This window comes from Pteropus vampyrus, unplaced genomic scaffold (genome assembly GCF_000151845.1).
Source record: "Pteropus vampyrus isolate Shadow unplaced genomic scaffold, Pvam_2.0 Scaffold128, whole genome shotgun sequence".
NCBI classification, from domain to species: domain Eukaryota; kingdom Metazoa; phylum Chordata; class Mammalia; order Chiroptera; family Pteropodidae; genus Pteropus; species Pteropus vampyrus.
Genome location: NW_011888909.1, coordinates 1,803,829 through 1,829,899, shown reverse-complemented (window position 1 = coordinate 1,829,899; position 26,071 = coordinate 1,803,829). Strand labels below are relative to the sequence as shown.

The following is a 26,071-nucleotide window of genomic DNA, read 5'->3' as shown; positions in this document are numbered from 1 at the left end:
CCTAAGTAATGGGGCTCCAGAGAACCTGCCGTTAATCCACAGGACACCACAAACTCCAAAAGCAAGGTTTCTCTTCATAACCACCCTCCCTACTGCTCTTAGTCCACAGGGTAGCGAATCTTCCAAAAAAAAAAATCTCTCTTCATAACCATAGCTCCTGACCCACAGAAAGGTAACTATACCTATTAACAAAGCTGCTTTTGGACATTTCAGTAATGATTACAAAGTGCATCTGGTTTTAACATCTCTGCTAACCCAGAGTCTCCACGAGGACAAGGCTCCTTGCCTCCTCTGTATTTACATAACCCTATTCCTTCTAAACATAAGAAAGTGATGAATCAATTAATTAAATGTTACCATGAAGAACCTTATCATTCAAGGGATTCTTTTTACACTTTTTATATTGCAATTTAATATTAACCTGCATTTAGGGGTTAATGTTTTGTTTTTGTTTTCTTTCCAAGCAAAACTAACCTTATTTTCTCTGCTCAGGCGATACATTTCATTAATTACTAATTCAACAGACCAAAGAAAAACAGACTATTCAGCTGTCAGATCACCCAAGACCTTTTTAATACTTTATTCTCGTGAAAATTTTAAGCAGAATTTTTTTTAACTCTCATTTGTTTTAATGACTTAAAAAAGAAACTGCCCTTATGGGGGAAAGGAGCATATAAAAGGTAATAAACATTTAATGATCCAATAATTGGTTATATCAGAGCAATCACTGTTCAGTAATTAACTTCTCTTTTGACTTATTCACTTGATATTTTGAGCACCTTTGATAGGCCTGGAATTATCCACATTATTTATATTATAAGCTAAAACCTTTCGGAGGAGCCCGAAGCACAAGTTTTCCAATCACCCAAGTGCATCTTGGCAACTTTCCAATGTGGCCTTTTAAAAAGCCACTGATTAGCAAAACCAAGAGTATCCCAAGTCCTCAGCACGGGGTGGGCACCAAAGCTGCAGAAATGGCATTACTGCTAAACCGTTGGGGCTGCAGACACGGCAACAAGGAGAGGTTAAAGGAAAACACAACAGAAAATTAGAGCTTAAAAGACAGCAAAAAATAATTAAATCACACCACCAGGAAAGAATACAGAGAACAGCTGGTATGTTGTTACTATGCAAAATTACAATTAAGCTCAGGTTAATGTCATTTCCAACTAATTACCCACAGTCAGTTGGAAGAGACACACACTAAGAGATTTCACTTTACCTACTCCAACAGTTTTCCCTGCTTCTCTGTCTGCCATCCACAGCTACAGGGTTCCTCGCAATTTTTTAAAATGGCACGGCTACACAAGGGCATCCATCTTATTTCTGTGAAAGGGGTCCCCCTCTTAGTAGTAGAAGTTAAGAGTTGCTAACATTTCAGCACCTCCTTTGCTCACACTTCTCTCTGCATGACACTTCCTTAACACCAAAATAATGTTCATAGTGTCTTCTCCACAGCCTAATTTCCTTTGTTCCATTCTCATTCTCATTCTTTCTACTCTTTCCTTCTAATCTCCCCGACCCTTTTTTTAATGCTTTGGATGACAAGGAAAGTACTGGTCACTTCACACTTGATTTACAAATCAAATCATTCCTATTACTGAGGCGCTTGACAGCTTACAAGTGAAGGATTACAAATAACACTTTCTAAATTAGTCATGTTTTTTATCTACATGCATTCATCTTAACCAGCCCCACCCCCACCTCCAAAAAGAAAGGAAACCCAGCAGCACCACCATGGGTAAAATTCCTGTCATTCCACTGTCCTCTATGGCTACTGCCCAAATGGTGAGGGTCTCTCCTGTCACACTGCCTTTTGAAGGGAACCTGTACATAAGTAAACATTATAGGACAGAGACTCTGTGGCTTTCACATCTCACACTGGGCACACTGAACAACTTCAATGCCAGAAGCACTCTTTCTTATAGAAGAATCAAGCTAATTTGAAAGACCTTCCTGAATTCACTTCTGTTAATGGTTAAAGAGGAGAGACAAGGGTCCCATAACCCCAAAGAAAGAAATTTCTCATCTAAATCACTCAAGCTCTCCTATTATCCATCCATACACCTTGAGCACTACCCGAACAACATGCTACACCACTGTATGACACTACCCCTCTGCTTCACAGGCACTTGAAAGCAGGGATCAGATAATTTGTTACTTGTACCTCTGAGAAATCTGTGTGGTGGAAAGGATAAAAAGGGAGGGGGAGGGGAGGAAACAACAGTACCTCCTTTGCTACTAATGGACAGATAACTGCAGAGTGCCATAACAGATTTCAGTTCCTTTGTGCACACAGGAATATTTATTTAATCAAAGTACTGTAACAAAACAAGCCTCTGGTGTACTTTTGAAAAGATGGAAAGCCATTCGGAGCAGGATGATTGGAGTCTTGTCACCTGTTTAGTTGATATTGGAGATAACCAAGATGGTGAGTGTGAGGTGGGACAGGGGAGGGGTGGCTCTCACAGCCACAGAGCCCGCGTGCCTTCCAGGGAAGTACAGATGTGCAGCTGCTGGCACATAATTACTAGTCACTATGGCCTGCAGCACAGACAGCTCTCTCCCTTCACCCTTTACTGTAAGTATTCCCTTTCCACGAAAACAACCAAGTTTACTGTTGAATACTGCCAGAACTCTTCCCACTGAGAATCTAATGATTCCCCTATGTCAAAAGCAAAAGAGAAACAGGAAAAAACCCTCAGGTAGACTTCATTATCTTTGGCTTTAAATGCTCTGACTACAATGGAAGGGAGGAGAGATTATTCTGAGGTGTGTAGAGAGGAAAGCAGAAAATCTTTTATTTTTGTTACCCAAGAAGTCCCCTTTCCTCAGGTACCAAGATAAAGACATTTGGCTACTGAGACACAGTTATCTGGGCTACCCAGGCTATAATGACAAGACTCATTTGTTTACCAGAGTCCTGCCAGGGCTGCTAATCTGTACTTTTCAAAACTATCAGTATACTTTCAGTGAGTTAGCCGTTCAGAAAAGATAAATCTTAGAGCTTAATCTTGATATATGCTGTGAGTGTTAACTGACAATCACTGTCAGGAACTGATTTAAGGCTGGATCAAAAAATAGATAAACAGTACAAATTTAACATCACCAAAAACTTGCAGAAAGGAGAATGATTAAGAAACACCTAGCACATGAAAGGCAGAATGCTTTCTACACTTGTACCTTATTATACTACTTTATCAACTTTTCCTTATTGTCCTAATTTCTTGGGATTTGAGAAGGAGGAGTGGAAGAGGAATTTTGAGGAAAGTAATAAAAATCAAATTTTTTGCATTCTATTTCTTTACCTTGGTCCCACAGTTTACCTGGGTGTTCACTTTGTGATAATTCATTGAGCTGTCTGTGCACTACTTATATCAAGGTGTGTTCTATGTCACAATATGTAAGGTTTTAAAACCATATCTGCATGATCGGTTTCAGAAAGGGTTTGGTAGGAGAGAAATTATTTTAAAGCAGTACCATCACCACCACCAAAAAAAAAAAAAAAAAAAAAAAAAACACCTCAAAAATATTCTCTAAAATAGTGATGTTAAAACTTCTGTATAGGGTCTTGCTGTAAAACAAAACAAAAACAAAGAAGAAACTAAACTCCTGGTGAGCCTATTTAAAAAGCAAATGTACCGAGCCAGAGAGCAGGGGTTAATTTTTAGTAGATCAGGAAAAGGGCTCAGGACTCTATATTTAACAAGCTACCCTGGAGGTACAAATGTGCAACTGGATCTGGAAACCACTGCACAAGACAAGAACTCAGGATTCGCAACAATCTGAAACCATCCAATCCAGATTCTCCATACCCAACATGGGTGGCAAAGTGTAATTATTCAGAAAAGGTTGGCAGTAGCTAAAGGGGCAAACTCGCAAAATACAAAAGATATTTGGTTGACTCATAAATATTTTTCTCATAATTACAATATATAATAAAATCACTAATCACTAAATCCTACAGGGACCCTCAGCCCTGCAAATTTAATAGAAACTTGTGAAATCAAATTACTCATCTGTGGCCACATGATATTCAGTGTCACTGGCAAAATCTGAATGTGTGCTTTTTCCCCGGCATAGTTTGGAAACCTGTCTCTATTCTCATTATCATTACTGTGTCGTTGAGAGTTTAGATTTTCAGAGGTTAATGACACAACCAAAGTCATTTAGCTAAAAACACAAAGACAAACTGGAGCCCAAAGTTTCCAATCCCAGACAGAACTCTACTACTCATTTATAGATCAGTTTCCCATTAGAGGCCTTTGAGGGGTTAAATCCAATCCACATTTCCTCTTTCAAATTTATATTCTATTGTTTTAGATAACCACATTAAGAGGGGCTCGAAACTCTGCAGTAAACTGTATTCTGCTCTTGGGCGTGCACAAGCAACAGCAATTCAAAGACAGAAAGAGCAATACCCTGGGGTCTTTTATCTGAGAGCACAATCAGGGAGCCTGCTGGATAATTTGTTTGAGAATACCAGAGCACTTGTTTTTAAACAAAGCATTAGCCAAGGAAAGAGGTTACAACAAAAGGAATCACAGAATCAAAAGAAAAAACAAATAAAACAAAAAGCCAAACACCAACAATCAAGGTGGTTCCTTCCATGTTCTTTTAAAATCTTATTTGCTCAACAAGGAAATGTCACTAAAGAAGGCTTGCGTTTAGCCATTATTATTTTTTTTTAATTTTTTTTACGTCTTCTTAACTTTAACCTCAAGTGGGACACAATCTAAAAAAAAGAGAGAAAAGAAAGGAAAGGAAAGGATGGTGGGAAAGTAAGGGGAAAGAAAGAAAAACAAGGCATGCTTGCCATTCCATGAATCTTCAGACCATGCAAAACTCAAGTCTGAGGATAGCTCTTGTATTTCCTCCAAATACTTTCTCTCCGCTTTTAAGTAAGCCTACCAAAGACTAGAAAGAGGTCCTCATGAGTAGGTCAATAAACCCCACAGGCAAATGTTAGTTTCTAAAAATGCCTACCACCCTCCTCCCTAGGGTAAAATCACTCAGAACCTAGCTATTTTAATTTAGTTCATCCACAGGAGTGACACAAATTAAATTTATAAATTTTTAGTTCAGCTAAAATTTTTTTGATGGAAGCAATACAGTGCAGCGGGAAAAGCAGTGACCTATATATTAGGAAACCGGAGTTGTATATTCCTGTCCTACCATTAACTCACTAGGTCATACAGAACAGTTATATAACATAATTTTCTAGATCTCTGTTTTCTCACCTATAATAAGGTGACAGCCTAAAGAGCGTGTAAATCACCTCCGAAAACATGCACTGAAGGGCGAAGGGATTAAGAAAGGTTTGAAATCTCAATTAAAACAATATCAGAATAAAACTCTTAAGCATTTATTTAGTTCTATGATGTAGTGGTTCAAGTCAGGTTTTGAAGCCAGAATGCGTGGGCTGACCTTGGGTGTAAACTCTGCAGCTGTTTCCTCTGCTACAAAATAGGGATCAGTATCTATCTCATAGGACCACTGTCTGAGGATTACATGAGTTGATTTAGCAATTAGAACAGTGCCCGGCACATAGCAAGCACCTCATAAATGCTAGTTCTCACTATTACTATCAACTTTGTCAATACTGAGCTGATAGTGGAGACAAAGTTGGACAAACAATTAAGCATTTTCATGTCTATTCTAATCAAAGGAGAAACAAAAAAGTCTTGTATCTCTTCATGAGTTTTGGTGCATCTTCACTTCTATAAACTCTCCTATGAACCCTCAAAAAACCCCTGCCCTATTCCTAAACCTGTAGATTTGGGCAGGTACACAAGTGCTGGACTCTCTACTTACACACACAGACCCCGAGGACCAACAGATTTCAAAACCCATCAGGAAAACCTAAGATGGCAAAAGAAAGTGTTCTCATCCACTGAACAACAATAACAAAAAATCCACCCACCCTTTGACACCCTGATATCAGAAACCACGTTAGCAATCCAAAAGCTGATAAAACAACATATACTTGCTTTATTATTTTTTTAATGATTCTTTTTAAAGACCTCACAGATATAAAGAATTTTTTACATGACGGAATTTATTTTTCCCTCTTTGGTCAACAACCGTGTCTGATGAGATGACCATTCAGCAAAGAAATCTTACCAACCACTGTTTTCTCCCTCCACTTAACCCAAAGGCTTTAAGATTTCTTTTGCAGAATTTTTTTTCCCCTTAAACTTTCCATTTTCTCCTCACAATCCATTTTATTAACTGACTGCAAACATCGTCTCTAATGCATTCCCTCTATTCAGGGATTCAATGGTATTCATCAGTGCCCAATTCCCTGACTGCTGTGGAAGACGGTGACAGATTTAAGCTTCACTGCTGATTAAGTCTTCCCAGGAAAAGTAACCTGATAGCCTGGCCCAGTGCAGAGCCCTAGATGTAAACTTCCCCTTCTGCCTTCCCTTCCCTCAAATTTATGAGCACATGGGTGGATTAGGGGATTCTACTTGAAGCAGAAAGAGAATAGAGTATTATTATTTCTTCGGCATCTTCCCTAAGCTTGAACCTTAACTTATACATCTATTTCATTCTCATCATGTTAAGCTGGTAATTAACAAAATAAAATTCAACTCATTCCAAAAGTCCCTGCAAACTTTAATGTCCCAGCATTTAACCTCTCTTGAAGAAATATATTCATGAAAGCATTTGTAATCAAAATCCTCAGAATCAAAAACTTAATTTAAGACAAATTAGGCAAAAACACTTCACACTTCCTACCTGCCAAATGGTTCCCCTAGAGGTTTTCTAGGATAGGATTACAGTTCCACCACACCTTTTTCTGTTAAAGACACCAAAGAATAATGTGATACCAGAATGCAACAACCCCACCACTACCACCAATGCCATTCCTTGAAGCCAGGGCTCTGTTTACCCTGTGCCTGCAACAGTGCCTGGCATACAGAAGAAATTTAGGAACCACTTACTGAATGGATTAGTGGGTAGAAGGAGTATGGGTCCCCTGGGGGCTAAGGCCCATAGGAGATTATTATTCTCTGCATAATCAAGAGTTGACAGTACTTCTGAAAGATGTCACAACTTCAGATGTATCCACAGAGAACTGGCCACTCAGGTGGCAGGGCACATCTTACTGTATATCTTACCCACATCCTTTCTCAAAAGCTGTGACTCTGGCCAAAAGGCCCTCAACTGCCTTCTAACAGCTCAGAGCATTCCTGCAAAAATGCATGTGACTCTAGGTTTTTTAAATGAAACCCTGTGTCCCCCACTGACTTCTAAAGTAATTTTATAATAACTTTCATCCCAAACACTTTCAACAGTAGCTCCCAACACTTCTGAATTTCTCAGTCCCCTCCCTGATGCCTCATTCTTAATCTCTAAAACACTTTGTAACAAATAGGCAAAAGTATCACCAGCTTGTCTCAGTCATGGGGGGTTGGGTGGTGGGAAGAAATAGCATCAGGAGAGGAGCACCCCAGGACATTACCCTTTAAAATCTTGGCGAGCAGACCACAAAAAAAAAAACCTTTGATAGAGAAAATAAAAAATAAAGCTAGGAGTACAGCTCACTAATCACATGGCTTGGTACTGGGCATCTGAAGAAAAACTGACACACCCTCCTCCAGGCAGAGGGTCTCCCTGTGTAACAGAATCCCCCAGGGAGTTTTTAAAAGCTCTGATGATGGGGTGGGGGCTTCCTCGACCCTCCTACGGGTAGGGGGACTTTTGCAAAGCCCCCTACGGGATTCTGTTGTGCAGACATCTTTGAGAATCCCCCTGCTCTAAAGTTTACAGCTGACTCTCTTCCTCTTCAGAGAATAAACACTAAAAATAACCCAGTTTAAAAAAAAAAAAAGTATGGTAAAGTGCTCAGGTTTGTTTAAGTTGATGGTAGGTCCATTAGGGTTGGTTATGTTAATATTTTAGACTATTCAATATTTGCAAAATACTTCATAGTCCTATATACACATATGCACACATTTTTTTACACAAATATATTTTAAAGCAAGCTCTCCATATTTTGGTCCTCCAAAGCACAAATATTAATAAGATGATTTAACATTCATTCCTAAAGAGTATAGGTACTAGGCATTGGTAGTGTTTGTCGCTTTTACGTCACTGGGGGAAAAAATATGAAGACCAATTCAATTAGGTCTGCTGAATTAAAAACACTGGCCTGAATTCCGTAATACACTTCAAGCATGGGTCTTGAAAAATGCTCCAGTCAAACTTAGTTCAGAAAGACCAAAAGGTATCTATCAGAAATCCACCTAAAACCAGCAGAGTTTCCAGGGCTGAGCCAGGCTAGCAGTGAAACCCTTGGATTGTGAGAAGACAGTATTACTCCCAAGACTCAGCTCTAGAACCATCTTAAAAAGGGGTGAGTAGAGCATATTCCAATAAAAGTTTATCCAGAGATAAGTCCACTCCCCTCTTCATCAGGGAAGCAGTGCAGGCCCTGAGATCAGACAGTCTGGGTTCAAATCCCGGCCCAAAACTTTCTAGCTACATGACCATGGGGAAATACATTTAACTTCTCTGAACCTTAGTTTTCTGATCTCAAAAATGAGAATAATAATGTTACCTACTTCACAGGGTTGTTGTGAAGGTTAAATGTGATAATGCTTTGGGTACAATGACTATCAATTGTTATGGGTCCTTAATAAATGTTAGCCACTATTACCACTGTTATTGTTTTGTCATTAAAATTATTACCCAAATGGCAGTGAATTCTGGAATGAAGAACGGAACTAGTTTCCAATTTGTGGTGACTAAGCTTTGGAATCCTGTATATTCTTGAAGCATATCTTTTGGGAGAACCATACTCATTAACAGGAGAGGAGACACAAAGCTATCTCCTAACACCTGGAATGGTGGTAACGAGGTACAATGGGAAGCTCTCCTAAAAGAATATAACATGTGAGTTCTAGATCTAGTCTTGTTTTAACACCAGTTGGGTGATCTCAGGGAAGTTCAAAGAATTTTTCAATTGGGAAATAAGGGCTTTGGACTGTTGTTTTCAGTTGTTTTTAAATTTCTCAAATCACTGAAATTTAAAAAAGTCAAAGTTCATACAGGCCTCTCCCCCATCTCTGCCCCACTCCTCCTCATAGGAATGCTCCATTCTAGGCACCATGGCCTCCCACAATTATTCACAAACCAAGCCACTCCTTCCACAAAGCCTTCATACTTGCCCTTCCCTTCCTTGAATACTAGGCCCCTGGCTATCCACATTTCTTGATCCCTCACTTTCTTCAAGTTTCTGCTCAAATATCACCTCTTCAGAGAGGCCTTACCTAAACCACCCTCTATAAAACTGCACATGTGCATACACATACTAGAGTCTCACTATCATCTTATGTACCCTGCTTTAAAAAATGCGTCGCCACCCAACATATTATGTATTTGTTTATGATTTATAGTATAGAATGTAAATCTATCTCTTTTATTGCTACCACATCCCCTGTCCCTTGAACAGTGCCTGCCTGGAACTTAGAAATGATTGGTAACTGTTTCTTGAATGAAAAAATAAACAAAAGAATCCAGATGCCTTTTTCTTCCCCAAAAGAATCCTATCATAATATATAATACAGGTTAAGGTGGTGATCTGTTTGAATGAGGCCAGGGCCTCCCCTTAGCTGACTCAGTGTCCCTGAGGTGCCCAAAAATCACTGCCCAAATGATCTCCAAAGTCATTTATTGCTCAGAAAGTCTCCAAGTCCATATTATCTGTTAGACTCCAAAGAGAAACATTAAATTTGATGAATGACTTTTCCATTCTGTGATTTCATTTACTACTCACTGGCACCTGCATAAAGTACCCTGAAAATTCAAAGCATATCATGTCCCAGAACAGTTGCATCCCTAAAATCTCTACAACCAAATAGTAGGCATGTCTGGATGGAGAAAAAAAAAAAAAATCCAATTCCATGGGGCAGAGGGAAGAGTTTCTCTTCCAATGCCTTGTCACATGGTCCCGGGGCTTCGGGACCTGCGACTGAGCCTCCAGGCTGCAAAAATCCCACTGCTTCTAAGGGGTAAGGAAGAAGGATGGTGAAGACAGAGGTTATTCAATTCAGATATAAATGTGAGCAACATGGCAGCCAGCTGGTAGCTTCCTGACTCTGATATTTAGTCTCTTTTTATATTTAAATGACCTCCTGGCTAAGTATGCTTTGGGCTCACATTCTGGAAAACAGAGGTTGAGGGAGTATCCTAAAGAAGACCTTTGCACAAGGCATGAACAGTTAGAAGAAACACCCTAGAGAAACCAGCTAGCTACAATATTGTGATGAGGTCTTATGCACAGCTAAAAGACCTCCAAACTGCAGAGAAGATATGAAATATACTCAGCAAACAAGTAAATAGGACTTTTGCAAATCTTTATCATCCAGTCTAGCAGTGCTGAACTAAGCAAGAGTTATCCATTAAAGGCATGGTGACCTATCCTCTAACACTGTAACCTAATCTTTAAGCTAAAGACAATTTAATGCCTTTGCATGTCCATATGCTTTCTAAGGACGCCATTGTTGTCAGCATGCTACAGGAGTGCTTCTTGGAGAATGGAAGTAATGACAAAGCACATCACTGGAAGAACACTTCATAGGGAAGGCAATTATATGCAGTACTAACCATTTCATGATGACCATATGGGCTGTATTTCAACAATGTAATTTCCAAATCTGCCTGAGCATACATATTTCTTTGTCCTTAATCTCAGGTACACCACATTAAACGAAATAAGAGTACCAATGAAATATGGGCAGATGAAGAAATCTACAACAAGAATGTGAAAATAATCTTCATCTGTTAACAGTAAACAATGGGCACCCACTGCCCTGAAGTAAAAGTGACACCCATCTCTACAAGTCAGTCCTCTTCACACTGTTTCCCTAATCAAAACCATCACAGCAGGGGTATTAAAAACTGAGAAGGAATGATAAAAGGAAAAGTTAAAAATACACAGCTCCTACCTAAGTATTTACAATCTGAGAAAGGCCCTAGAAGTAATACAGAACTCATATTTTACAAATATATAAAATTCAGGTATAAATTCAGAGATCACTTTTAAAATGCTGGACTTAAAGGTGTGACTCATCACACTAGATTTTTATAGTGATAGTTAAACTTCAAAGGACATACTTTGACTTGGATCTCCCCTATAATCACAAACTTGGGTAAAAACAGAAATCTACTATATTTCTATTTTAGATGAGAAAAAGGGTAACTGAGCTCATTGGAGTAGTTAGAGAGAGGGGAGCAAGACTGCAGGTCCCAGAGCCTGAGAGTTCTAAGAAGACACTGCCTCCTCTCTTCAGAAAGAGACTTTTCAGAGACGTGTTTAACTTGATTGATCTTCTTATTCACCCAGAAATCTTGTGAAATTTCAGGCCCAATAGGGGTGTGTGTGTATGTGTGTGTGAGAGAGAGAGACAGAGAGAGACAGAGACAAAGAGACAGAGAGACAGAGAGACAGACAGAGAGAGAGAGACAGAGACACTACTCCTAAAAAAATGGTCATCAGCCAGATCTGAATCCTGAAGTCCTAGAGGATGAAGTGTGTGGAGGCCCATTTTGGCCCAGAAGAGATGAGGAGGGGGCTTCCAAGAATGTATAGTGCTCTAATCACAGTTGGGATTTCCATAAGCAACTCTAACACTCACATTCATTAGCATACTCTTTGTTGCATAAACAAACCTCTATAGGGTGGAGTGAAGAACGAGGAAAACAATTTGTAAATGTGCTTAGAATAATGAAAGGAAACGACAGAAAATATTGTACCATTTGTCACCAGCTATCTTCAAGATATAGACATCAAGAAAAGCAAATAACTATTTCGTATGATGTTTCACTAGGAAGAATGGAGAATCTATTAAAGAACAAAAACAAAAACAAAAACCTAGCAATAAGGTCTGTTACATGTGGAATACGTTGCTAAGAGAAATGCCAATTCCTAGAATAGTTTAAAACCAGACAAGGCAAAATACTTAGGAATCTATAGTAGAATATAAGCTATACCCACAGTGACCTGTTAAGAGGGTGGCAGTCCCTTCTCCAATTTTACACTTCTGTTCCGGGGCGCTACTGCACGAATAAGTATGTGAAAGGATTTAGTATAGGAACTGGCACACAGTAACCCTCAGTATTAAAGAGCCCAAATCCCTGTCTTCTACAAAGGCTTAAAATCTACCCAATCGATGTGACCTGGGAAAAGGTTAAGATTTTAATACAGGGAAAAACAGTAAAAGAAACAGAGAAAAAGAAAAACCAACAATAAATATGCTATAGATGTGCTGTAGGAGTGGCAGCCACCTACTGTAAGCTCCAGCTTTTAAAAAGAAAATAAGGAACTTCCAAAAAGATGATGTGGTACTTTCCCCTCCCTAAAGCCTATTATTATACCTAGAAAATCCTCGGTAACCAAGACAATTTTCAGCGGCAACTAGGAACAAATGTGGTCTACCAGAGACCCATCTGGGACTCTCTCACAAAATGAATTTATATTAAAAAGGAGTGTGGAAAGGGGTGAGGAGCACAAGCTTTCAGGTCAGGCAGAAACCAACCGCTGCATTTTCTGCCTCTCTGGTACTGACCTTGAGCATTCAAGTTGACTTAATTTCTCTGAGCATCAGTGTCTTCAACTGTAAAACAGGGATACCATTCATTTTTTCACGGGGTAGCTCTAATGATACGATGAGTGCAAAATTATGAGCACAATGCCTGGCACAGAGTAAGTACTGAGTAAATATTAACTCCCTTTTCAAAAACGTCTTTTCCTGGAGTTTTTGTGGGTAACTCTAAATAAGCACTGACTCTAAATAAGTCAACTCTAAATAAGCATTGACTGAGTATCTACTATGCATGGATTATTGAGTAAAGGAAGCAACAATTCTGAGAGCCTCAAATATCCCAAGAAGGATATGTGCAGGAAGAATACAGAGGCTAAAGGTAGAGAACAGCAAGAAATAAAATAATACATTAGAGGTATAGGGAGAAAATTCTGGCTCTCTTTTCCAAGGTTCCAGTCATACTCCCAAGTGATACATAATAAGCCATTACAGAGCATATAACAGACCAAGAGCATATAACAGACACACAATAAGCCATTACGGAGCATGTACTAGCACTTGAACTTCCCACCAAAACAAAACAAAACAAAAACACAGAGTACATTGTGTCATGGTCAACGCTTCAAAAACTCCTTTAAGCTGGCCCCAAGATCTCAATCCATGGGAAAATCATTTCAGAAAGATAAAATACTCTGAAAGCTAAGAAATAAAGCATTTCTCTAACTTAATCCATAACCCACCATTAAAAAGTATCGATAAATTTTATTATTATTATATTTATATTTGTTATTATTTGTGATTCTGGGAACAGAACCGCTGCAGATAAAATTAATTCTGGGTTGAAATATAGATAAAAGGATGGCTTTACTGGATAAGTTTTGAAGTCTGAATAACTCAAAGCAGAAAAGCCACACTGCCAAAACATTTGACAAATTTTAAAAAGTGATCAAGGGAGTTAGAAGCCATGTAAATATGCTGTCAAACACAGTTTTTGATACTTTCGAGTATCATATAAACCTTTTAACACAGGAAATACATCTAGAATCACATTATACTTCAATATTTTAAAACAATTATATTCTTTCAACTGAAGATGACCTGGAAAAATCTGGTCCATTTCTATATTAGACTAACAAAACTAATTTTAAAACAACACAACTGTCTAACACAGCAGGTTTCAACATTCAGGTGTGAAATCGCACCTCCCAGCACACAGGCTGAATTATCCCCCTGCCTCTCACCTGTAATTATCATTTGCTCTCTCCCCAGGTGGCTCTCATCCACCACATATCCTCCTAGCCTCACATCTGGAAACACAAACTCCCTCTGGGACCTCATCTGCTGTGGGGGTGAGGAAGAGAACAAAACAAAAACTTCATGCTGGCTTAGACAACTTCTGAAAGTCTCTATTTTCAAAACACAATGTAAAAGTAATTTGATAAAATTAAAACACCCTTATGTTACCATGGTTAACAATAAGTATTTTTCAAATAAAAAGAGCAAATTTACTTCACAGTTCCTGTAGAGGCCAGCTTCTTCCATTAAAGCCAATTCCAAAAATTTAGCAAAGGATCTTTCATCAGTTGAGAGGACATAATTAGATGTTTTGATTAAAGCATTTTCCTCCCCTGGTTAACAAGATATAACAGATGTCACCGACTTCCCTAATAACAATACAGCACTGAATTTGGCATCTTTACAATTTTAAAACTGAACTGTCGTATAGAAAAATTATAGCTAGGGTGTCTCTGTACAATCATGACTCTGAAGTGGTTATGACATGCCTAGACTCCCCAGTGGAACAGATATGGAAATCATATTCCATATTCATAGCCGCAAGCCCTCCTTAGCATGCACTTGAAAACCAACCTCTGAAATCTGAATGATGCCGGCTTATTCATATCACCATCAATTATTCCTGGAAGCACCAACCTAGCGAGGTATAAAACCTGAACAGAAAATGCAAATCTCCGTCACTTTCTTACAGGAGCACAGGAAACACATGTAGAAAAGTGTTTCAGGGAAAGAAATGCCTATCTAAAGAGACCCACTCTACTAAAATTCCAACTTCCCTGCAGAGAGGAGGAGTCTTAGACTTGATTTAAAAAACAAACAACAACAAAAAAAGGACTCATATTTTTCAAAGTAAGAGTCCTTTGGTGCATTTGATCCAATTTACAGAATTTCGATTTATACCAATTTTGTCAATGTCAGTCCAGGGTGTAAGGAGAGATAGGCCTGCATTTTAAATGGGAGGCAGCCTCTCTGATTGAAGTTCAACTCAAACATCCTGGTTTAACAACTCCATTAATGACATCAAGCACAGATCTAAAGATTACTCAGCCCGTCTGTCAGTCCCATGTGTTATTTATAGGACAGTATATCAATCATGTCTTCCCTTTATTATTCCCTACTTTCTGGTCCTAAGCTATTTGGTCTGCCAAATTAATACATTCCATTGCTGCTGCAAATCTAAACAATGCTTAATAAAAGATTAATAAAATAGTTGGGTTCTCTGCAACCACAAACACATCCAGGGAAATTCATCAATGTCTTTTTATTTGCATATTTGGCTGACTGCCCCCTGAAGCAACTATGTAAGTAAGGCACATGCTCAGGTATCATGGTTTATGGTTTGCATTTAATTCAGGGTGTCAATCTGCTTCTGTTTTAATTACATCCATCTTGATATGTTATTACAGTCTCATGAAAATTTCTTTTCAGTAAATGAATGTGTATAGACATATACACATGACAAACAGTTGTAATAAATGTTCTGTTCAGCAATAAAGAAGCAAGATGGCTTAGCCAACACATCATGTATATTTAATATTTTGAGTCTTTCTTCTTCAGAAGAAAAGTTTGGTTGAGTCTTCAACTCCACCATACTCCAAAGTTCACTTGTTTTAAATGTTCTATTACCAACCTTGTTAAGTTGCTCTGAGTTTCTCTGAAGAGAATGTTGGCTAAAGAAAATATTTTATCAAAAAAAATTTTTAATTTTTTTAAAAAGTCAAAATTTTAAATGGGCCACATTAAAATCATTTTATATTCAAATAGTTATTTCATTTTTCCACTGGGCATTCAAGGATAAGAAACCCTCATATCATCACCTTAATACTTATTTTTTCTTCTACATCCTCATTATGGGAAGTCGGGGTGGGGAGCATGTTAAAAAAAAAAAAGACTAATGTACCTGCAGAGAAAGACCAATGATACACAGGAAAAACAGAATGCTTTTGAAAGGTTCTCAATACTGAGTAAATTTCAGAAATTTTCTTAGAAAAATTGGAAACTTTACAATCATGGGTGCTCACCCTCATCAGTAGTATTATTTCTGTTTTTAAAAAACCTCTTTCAACATCCCCCATCCTTGAGAATCCTAGGACCAAGGAGAAGCAGACATTCTCCTACTTTCATTAGATAACAGTGAAAGTCTAATTCTCAGTTGTTATCTTGAGCAGGTCAATTAACCCCTCTGGGCTGTGTTTTCATTTGCAAAATGACAGGTAAAACTACATTACTAAAGACAACATCTGTGCCCCTGATGCCACTTATGGCTTAGAAAGCACATCAGCTAACAATGGCTGAAGTGAAATGGATCAAAAAAGCTGAAGCTCTAACTTTAAGAAATACCTAAAGATGCTCTGCACATTAAGCTCAAAACTAATTTTCACAAATAATCAAACTGATTACCTGATAAGAAATGAGTTAGGAGCAAACTTTGCAATACACAGCAATACAGTAACAACAGCAAAATGCTTGTTTCTCCTTTTGCCCCAGTGAAAGAATACTTTTACTTGAACTACATAAAATCATTTCTCAGAACAGCACAATCCAGGACCTTCATCATTTTTTGTCAACTGAACACGTACAGAGAAAATGGATGGAACACTGGAATTTCTAGTACGTGGCTGGAAAACAAGTGATAACCTAATGTCCAACCATTGTTTCATCTACATCTTCATTCTATTAGGTTTTTTTCCTTACTTAGGTTTTAACTATGGAAAAAGTATTCACTGAACAATTTTTAGCCAACCTTTGCAAGGATCTCTAGCAAACAACCAAAAAAAAAAAAAAAAGTCTACTTCAGAAGAACTGTTAAGGGATAATTACAATACTGGACTCTCTTAAAGCCTCTTTCAAGCTCTAAAATATCACTGCCATCAGAAATCTATCACTTTGTAGAAATCTAAAATAAGGTTGGTAGGTTGGTGTTGTGCTGCAGTGAAGGGTAGGTATGAGGACAACAAGGAAAAATAACATCCCTCAGGTACCATCACAACTTGACCCTGGCATTGACGTAAACCCTATCCCAGATTCAGAATGTCCCTGCAGTCTGAAAGTGTCAGATTTCAGCCATATTAACCGCAAGTCACAATTTGTCTTCACTGACAGTGTTTCTGAATTGAGCCCAGGTCATTTCAAAATGCCTCAGTTAATAGCAATCACACAGTACCTGCAATTTGAAGGTTTTCTGCCCAAAATGAATCCCAACCTACATTAGCCATTTTCCATTACTTACACACTGTGGGCTTTCCCCTCTCTTGTTGTGACTCCATTTTACTACACTTGGGGTTTCCAGGTTTCTGAAAGTATCATGAGGTATAGCGGCAAGCCATAATGACAGTAAAGTAAGAAATATTTGTATGTAGTTGGTAACTTGTGGCATTTGTCAAGCAAATTCTAACTAGAGTTTAGATATAAATGAGAAATCAGAATTACAAGCTGTAACAGCCCAGAAAACTGTGGCAAGTAATTTATACCCTCATAGTGCTAATTTCAAAGTCCCTCAAGCAGATTGTCAAAGTTCAAATAATGGAAGTTTGGAATTTTTAAGTTTCCACATTTCATTCCTAAATCTATTAAGTTTCCACAACTTCCTAAATCCATTAACTTTTATTAATTGCATTAATAATTTTGGTAGCTCTATCTCAGTATTGGAAGGAGAGGAAAGAAGGGAGAACAGTTGGGAGGGAGAGAAGGGAGGGGAGGGGAAAGGAAAGGAAAGGAAAAAGGAAAAAGAAAAAAGAAAAAGGAAAAGGAAAGGAGGGAAGGAGGGAGGATTTCAGGCTACATGTCCCCTTGCAAAAGATGGAATCTGAGTCCTGAAGAAGACTGAGAAACAGAAGCCTGTACTTACCTAGTCTCTTCCTGAGCAAGTAAGGGAAACCAGACTATGTGAAATCCACTACTCTCTTCCTCAGTTACCACCAGTACAAAGAGGACCTATTCTTTGAGACCTTAAAACGATACCTAAGAACTGCATACTCCTTACCCTTCAGCCTTGTGAAAAGAAATGAAGAGCACAGCTAATATTTGCAAGAACAAAGACAAACTTAGGGTCTCGCCAGCCTTAAATTCTATGCCTCTATTCTAGTGAAAAATAAAATCTGCATTCTTGTATAAAACAGGTACAGGCTGTGTAAAAAACAAAACAAAACAAAACAAAACAAAACAAAAATAACAGCTCTGACCCAGTTAACAATGTCCCTAAATTATTTTTTATACTCTCTTATTTTGGGTTTCACCAAATTAATTCCCATCTTACTCTCCCAACCTTCAATTATTTGAGTTTTCAAATATCCTTGATTTTTTCTGAACTTTCTCAAATGAATAGCAGCTATCCCATTACCAACTTGTTTTTCCTGTATCTAAAGAATAATAAATTTAATCCTAACATTAAAAAAAAGTTATTTCTTAAAGAGAATAAAATAGCATGAGGCACTTCTACAAAGTTAGGCTACATTTAGTGTATCAGACTCTCATACAGCATAGGGGTAAAATAACATAAAATGTAAAGCCACTAACTCACCATTCTCCACCCTCTGCATGTAAGCATATACACACACACATCCCCTCCATCAAGAAGTGCTACAGACCTTCTATCCAAAAGGCTTCCAACTCTTGTAGCCACTGGGACCTAAATTATTCCCTAATTGCTGGCCTCAACTATTATTTTCTCAACTTAGCCTTAATTCTAACCCTAACATTCTCTCAAACTAAATAATTACCATTTATTTTTGACAGTATATAATACTGTTATATAGAAGAGCCTCAAAATCGCTTTAGCACCCTCATGCTCGCTCCTTGAATCATGGTGAAGGCTAGTTGGTTGTTTTTTTTTTTAACCTTTTTTCAACTTTGAAAGCTAGAGAACAACACTCTCAGAATGAAAGGCTAATCACTAACTTTGTAACTCATTTTTAAAATTTACTAATTCATTTATTGCCTACTTCCAGAAAGGAGCTAAAGTTGTTAATCTCAACAACTAACAAACTGCATGGAATCATCATGTCACAATCTTCAACCTTATCTCACATGACTACTTTTGAAGTGATCTCTGCCTTGTACAGCAAAATACTGAAATTCAGTATAACATTTGAATTCATAACCAAGCACATTATTCACACTCTTTCTTGCAAACTTTCTCACCACTTAGGAACTTTCAGAAGTGAAATGCCAGATCTGACCTATTTACTCTACAGTCCCATCCCAAACTTCCCAATATAAAAAGTGAAAAATGCAAAAAAAAAAACAAAAAACAAAAAAACATTTTCACAGCTCTCCCTGGCTTCGTAACAGCAGAAGGGTTCTGACCTTTCTTGAACCAGCACTTCATATATAAATGAGCAAAAGACAGAAAATTTGAAACCTTTATTTTAACATCAGTGTCAACTTCCTTTCTCATCCAACCTTCATTCCCAGCATGCTAAAAAGGAGCAATACAGGAAACCAGAAGGGACCAAGAGAATATATAACATATTGGCTGGAGGCAGCTCAGGGCATGAGAATTGGGCTATCACACTGAAAGAGCTATTGAGAATCACTCACCAATTCTTACCACATGGTGGGGTTACTAAGAATCAATGAAAGGGCTGACACTAGGCAGAAAAAGCAGGAAAAGTGAAATTATCATCATTATTTACACTTTGTACTTCACTTGCCACTCCCACTTGAGCAGCAGCCTCCACTCCAACTTCAAACTTCTGTGCCTGGTTTTCCAAGTTGTCCATCATCAGCCCACTCACCCTAAACTCTGAGATCACAAATTTTCTGGAAGGGACCTTTGAGATCTTTTCCACCATTTCCCACACCAGATTATGGATTATGGATGCCAATGTCAAGAATTAAAGTGCCCTGTGGTCACACAAATTTAGGAAATAAGGCACATCATATGGCCTTCTCTGATATTCAAAACTCATGTTTTCATAATAAAAGACTTAATTCTGGCAGAACAAACAAGACATCCCTTTAATTTTGCCTAGCCCATCAAGTTCCAAAACTATTTGAGGGTAGGTCACATTTTTGGGGTCTGGAACACAACCTATGAACATCTGGCAGAGCTATGTTCCCATCCAGCTTGGGTACACCTTTGCTCTAAAACTAGTCTAAATCTCTCAATTAATAGATTAAGAAAATGATGCTTTTAGAATTAACTTCCCAAGGTCACTCAACTACTTAGGACAGCTAAGCCTAGAACATATTTCTTCACTAGTCTCCTGACTGCCTAACAAGTACTCACTTCTATAATTTTGTACTCATTTCTACTTTCCTTGCCCCCAAGCTCGAATCAAATAGCACCTTCTCGCTCATCTGTTTTCTGTTCCTCCTTCACTATTCCCTCTTCTTAGAACACACTTCCCATCCCACATTTCTTCTCAGTCTATCCAGATCACTTCACCCTTCCAGGCCCCATCTTCTCCATGAAGCCTTCTCAAACACTTCAGCCCATCACACTACTCTTTCTCTGAAAGCCTACTGCACTTAGTTGGTATTTGGCACATGAGTGCCTGATTCAAAATTATTTTGTAGGTGCGGGACTTAATTTATCAACTAAACTGCACACTCCTTCAAGATGCTACATATATTTTAGGTTTCTCTGCACTCTTTCTAGTGCCTTGCACATAGCAAGCACTCCACAAATATTTGCTGACTAATACAGGAACATGATTAATATTTTTAAAACAAGTGAATAAGTGATATTTGGCCATAATAAATTACTAGAGCCTATTAACATGGCATATTATAAGCAAAACAAATTCTATACAGTCTATTTATGCCACAGCTGTGTAACGTTTAGGGGTAAGCCCTGAAATAGAGCTAAGAAATGAAGATCACATGAAAGTCTTGGTTTGATCCTCTACCCATTAGAAATGAGTCTTCCTTAATTTTCACAAAGCTCTAATTGGCCTCCTGTCTGCTAATCCCACCAATTTCATCCTTGCTTCTCTTGGTCAGTTGTACAAAAGGAGGCTGCACTAAGAATCCGGTTCACAGCAGAGGACTGAAGTAGGGAAATAATGGACTTGCAAAGATAAATTTTCAGCTATAGTGCTCACGTGACTCACTAATTGAGACTACACAGAAAGAAACCCAAATAAGAACAGAAAGACAATATTATCTGACTAGGGGACACTGATAGTACTAAAACCCTAATATTTCCACTTATATTTTTTTTGCTAGAAGCCACTTTAGAAAAAAAAAAAGAGGTATGACATCTGGGAATACTCACTCTCAACCTATTATTCAAAGAATATCCAAATAAACAATATAATATCCAAATGGTAATCCTGCTTCTCCAATGCCTAATGAAAAGAACACCACATTCAACTTTAGCCTCCTCACCTACCCTCTTATCTTCTATCATGAGACTCTTCACAATCATATACTTGAACTTCAGGGCACAATTACTTAAGACAAGTGTCCTGCAGAATATGAAATTACCTCAGCGAGTTTCACCACCTATAAAGTGTGGGGCTTCTCAAACTACCCCAAAGCTTTCATCATTTTAAATAAAATCCAACAACAGTAAAAAAATAATCAACATAAAAATGCTGGTTCTCATTAGGCAAGTTTCTTACTTTTGCTCCAACATTAGTAAAACTATAGTTGGACTGGAACAATTTATAACAGCACATTTCATTATGATTAGGAGCCTCCTTTTTAAAAGGGAAGTCTAAATCAGCTTCTCAAGACAGTATCATGGAGTCATTATATGTGTCCATGAACACCCAAAGTATGCCACTCCACAGTTTGCCAGCTATTGTTCCTAACTGGCATACAAGCCTGGCTGTGCAAGCCTGGCTGTGCAAGCCAACATTTCTGGTTTCTTATCACAACATCAAACTAGCAGCAGCCTTGACGATACGTGGTAACAATTGTTTTCATTTCTAAACACAAGGCACAAAAACTAGTACATATTTCATGGAAATCTTAGCATCTATAATAATTCTTAACATTTATAAGCACTTCTATAACATACATTCCTGTCCAAGTTCATAGTTTAGTTGCCTGTTTCTTAATAAGCCCTCACATTTCATGGTAATAGTTGAATAATTCTTTCAAAATGAGTACAGTAGGACAGCACAGGTTTTATTTTAAATGATCATGAAACACATGTTTTGACCATCCAGCATAGACACAAATGTGCAAACAGATCTACCTTTGCCCACAGAACAAGACATACATGATGATTTTTATTCCATACTGTATTTTTAATCTGAAAAGTTTATTTACAGCTTTCCTACAAACGCTAGGTCTCTTAAATGTGAACACTGACAGGATGTTTAATATTAGAGAACTGTTGTTTACTTAGGTGATAAAGGTACTGTGAGGGTTTTGGTGGCTTTTTTAGTCACCACCATTTAGAAATATATACAAAAATATGTATATATCTCTCATATCACATCTGGGAGGGGGGAGTGAATAGAAGGGATATAGATGGAACAAGACGAGATAGAAGCTGGTAGCTGCTGAACCTGGGCACTGGGTACATTGAGATTTAGCAAACTATTCTCTCTACTTTTGTATGTTTAAATTTTTCTATAAAGTTTTAAGGAAACTTTTTAAAAGTTAGACCTTTTAGACCCACACACAGATTCATAAATGATATTCAGACATGAACGTAGCATAGTATCCAGCTAACCAAAATAATCCAGGTTTTGAATCTAGAAAAGGAGCAGAAAAAATCACAGCAAGAAATGACATTAGCAGTACACTTTAAACTTGGTCTTCTTTAAAAATTAAGTTACTTAAGCCCAAAAGAAACTAGATTGGGCACATTTTCTCTCAAAAGCCAAACAGACAGATATACACATCACAAGTCCAGTCAAATATCTATTTATTAAAAATAAAAATGATCGAAAACAACTGCCTATTTACCTCCACTTAGCCTTCAAAAACGTTCATGGGAATCTACAAGCCCCTCTTGCTTACTGAGAGGGACCACAGGGCAGCCCAGGAAACCATACAGAAAGCTGAACCACTTGTAACCAGCTCTTACAAATACTGTTCTAAACTAACTGCAGATAGCAATGGTGAACCAAATTTTAGGCAGCATTTTCTATTAACATACATGCTGCCATTTCAATTCCTATTTTAAAGCAAGAGAGAGAGAAAGAGGTCACACTGTACAGTACCCTCCCACCATGGCATTGGCAAAGTTGAAGCCACAGTTAGAATTATCCTAATAAGTGGTGAGCCTCAACACCCAAAACAATTGTGTAAGATCCATTTTAGCCAGTAAAGCACCAGTTCTAGAACCAATGGGTATCTGATTCAATCACTAACATCAAAATCTATGGCCATGATTACCACCAACCACCCTCCCTCTCAACCACTGGCTACCATCCACCACCAGCAGCCCAACCAAAAAGCAGTTCAAAGAGAAAAGAACCCTGACAGGAAGGCTTCTTTTTAAAAAATATTTAAACCCGACAACCAAATACATACATATAGAACCAGCGATCTAAACCTGTACAGTTACTGCATATGAGATTTAAGCTGTCATTAACAAAGCTTGCATTTGATCATCTCAAACAATACCATAATAACCGCAAAAAAACCAAAGGGAAAGGGAAAAGTTTCCTTCAGGAACCCCAAACCACCATGTCAGGTGCATGAAGGCTAGAAACCAACTCCTATCTTGGTTTTGTGCTTAAGAAAGCCGGACCAACTGCAGAATCTCAAAGCCGTGTGTGTGTGTGTGTGTGTGTGTGTGTGTGTGTGTGTGTGTGTGTGTGTGTGTGTGTGTTGGGGGTGGGGATAGGGAGATAGGGAGGAAAAAAGGGGGTTACATTTATAGAGGCCATTGACTTATGCCAGCACCAAATTTGATCCTTTCAGGTAAAGACAATTTCTCCCTGACCCCTGGACAGTCTCCCTCTAACTCCCCCACCTCCCCCTTCCAGGAACGGGTTACCTGGCAGGAAAATATACATTTGGAAATCAACACTGCAGGTGCTCAAGGAATAAAGAAAGACACACATTTATACACACACACAAAGCCAATCAGAAAGAAAAAAAAAAAAAAAAAAAAAAAAAAAAAAAAAAAAAAGAAAAGGGAGAGGGACAATTGGGTGACAAGCCCTTCAGATACCAGCTAGGATTTTATTCTTTCCTCCCACCACTCCTCCCTGGTATACCTTTTTCCGTCTTTTAACCAAATTGCTCTTGTACACACACATGTGTATATATATGTGCACAGATAATATTATAATTAACCCTTTCTGTAATAGAGCCCCATACGGAATACAGAAAGATATTCCGTCCTTTCCTCTTTGCTCTCCCCTCCTCCCTCCTTTCTCCCTACCAGGAGAAAACGCCCCCTTTCCCAGCTTCACCCAAAAAAGGGGGGTGGCAAAGGAGGGGGGCAGAGAAACCACAAAACCCCATCAGTCTCCAGTCCCGAGGACACCCAGGAAAGGTATATACTATACAGACACACACACACGGACATATGGTTCTGTAGAAAGCACACAGAGACCGTCCACAGGAGCCCCAAACCCAGCAGAGACTTCCACCAGCCAAGAAGCCATGATTGGGGAGGGAGAGGAGGAAGGAATGGGGGCACAGCTATCGGTAGAGGGGGGCGCATTGTTGTGATGCCTGAACCCCTTTCTCTCTGCCCATCTGCTGTGGAGGGGGCGCAGGGAGGGGGCGCAGGGGACAGGCGAGCAGGCACGGCTTTGCGATTCCCTCCTGCTGCCTGTCTGCCCGCGCCCCCAGCTCCCCCCAACAATAAGACCTCAGCCTAGACAGACAGACAGACCCGCCAGAACGCGGCGGGGGAAGCAGCAGAGCCGGTCGCAGCCGAGTGGGGTCGTGCATAAAGGGAAACCGGGGGGAGGGGGGTCCCCCTTACCTCCAGCGCTTCAAAAGTGACAAAGCTGGTCATGGCAAATCCATCAATGATGTCCTCTTCGGCTGAGGTGGACTCTCTCCGCTTCCTCCGCGGGGGTCTGGGCCGGGACGGGGCGGAGGACGGGGGCTTCCCATTGTCTTCCTTGTCGGAGCCCGACGACGAGGCGAGCGAGGGCGCCCGGGTCCGGCCGGCCCCGCCGCCGCCGGCCGCGCCGGCCCCCAGCCCGCCCCGGGAGCGTCTCTCCCGGTCTCGTTGCGACCGCGACCGCCGCTTTTTGCGGAGTCCATGGCCCCGCGTCGGGCCATCCATGGCTCTGCCGCGCCGGGGTCTCCCCGCTTGCTGCCTGCCCGCCACAGGCTCCGGCCGCGGCCACACAAAAAAATTGACACCAACCCCTCCCTCCCTCTTCTCGGCTTCCCTCCGCCCCGAGGAGGGCGCGGGGGAGACGGCGGCCGAAAGAAGGGAGAGAGGGGAAGAAAGAGAGGAGAAAGAAAAGGGGGAAGGGGCGGAGAGAGGGAGGAGGGACGGGAGCGAGGGACGGGAGCGAGGGCGAGAGGCGAGGAGCCCAAGTGCGGGGCTGCCCACGGCACCGAGGGTCGGAGATTCCTGTGAGCGGCGCCGAGCAAAGTAATGGCTGAACACACAGGTCTCCTTTAGAGGAAAAAAAATAACTCACCAAGCAGGCAATAAATCAGAATAGCGGAATGCTTTGATCAAGAGACTGGGAGGCTCTGGGGAGCCCTCCCCGCGGCCATTCTCTGCCGCGTCCCCCGGCCCCCGAAAACGCCTGCCCCCCGAGTCAAAATCGGGTCCGAAAGGTCGCGGGAAAGTGGGGGCAATGAACTTCACCCGCCCCTCGCGCAGGAAAACACCCCCGCCGCCTCTCACACACACCTCAGAGAAAACTCACTCCCAGGCTCCCAAATTTTTAAGAAATGCATCCAAGGGAGGCCAGGGCTTCCGAGCGATCTGAGAGGGACGAGACCCCCCAGAGAGGGAAGCATAATAATGAAATAATTAGGAGGGGAGACGGCAAAACTGGGAGAGGTGGAGAAGGGAGGTGGAGGAAGGGAAGGAGGATGCTGGAGCAGTTGTGGGGTTTGCTTTTCGGTCTTGGAGGGGGAGGAGAAGGAGCTGAAAGAAGAGAAGAAGCAGACCCTGAAGCTGCCACCCACCCCCCCTCCTCAAAAAAATATCTTTTTCAGTCCCAGAGAAGAGGTCACCCTTCCTCAAAAATAGGGAGGGGGTGAGTCACTCGATGAGGAAAGCAGAAATCTCCAGCGGGAGAGACACCGGTGTGCCGCCGCCGCCTCTTCGCTTCGCCCAGCCCAAGGGAGAAGCGCGGCCAGGAAGCGCAGAGATCGCCGCTCTC

General features: G+C 39.9%; 1 protein-coding gene across 12 annotated transcripts in view; it reads right to left on the bottom strand.

Annotated features, from left to right (window-relative positions):
• The window catches only part of AUTS2 (AUTS2, activator of transcription and developmental regulator), a 1,087,944-nt gene extending 1,062,032 nt beyond the window's left edge, over positions 1-25,912 (bottom strand). For 2 of the 12 annotated variants that reach the window (XM_023534624.1, XM_023534625.1), the window contains exon 1: positions 24,700-25,912. In XM_023534624.1, coding sequence (XP_023390392.1) covers positions 24,700-25,008 — 309 coding nt within the window. In that variant the 5' untranslated portion in view covers positions 25,009-25,912. The remainder of the gene's footprint in view (positions 1-24,699) is intronic. The other 10 variants (XM_023534622.1, XM_023534623.1, XM_023534619.1 and 7 more) reach the window with 7 other exon arrangements.
• Positions 25,913-26,071: the final 159 nt, after the last annotated feature.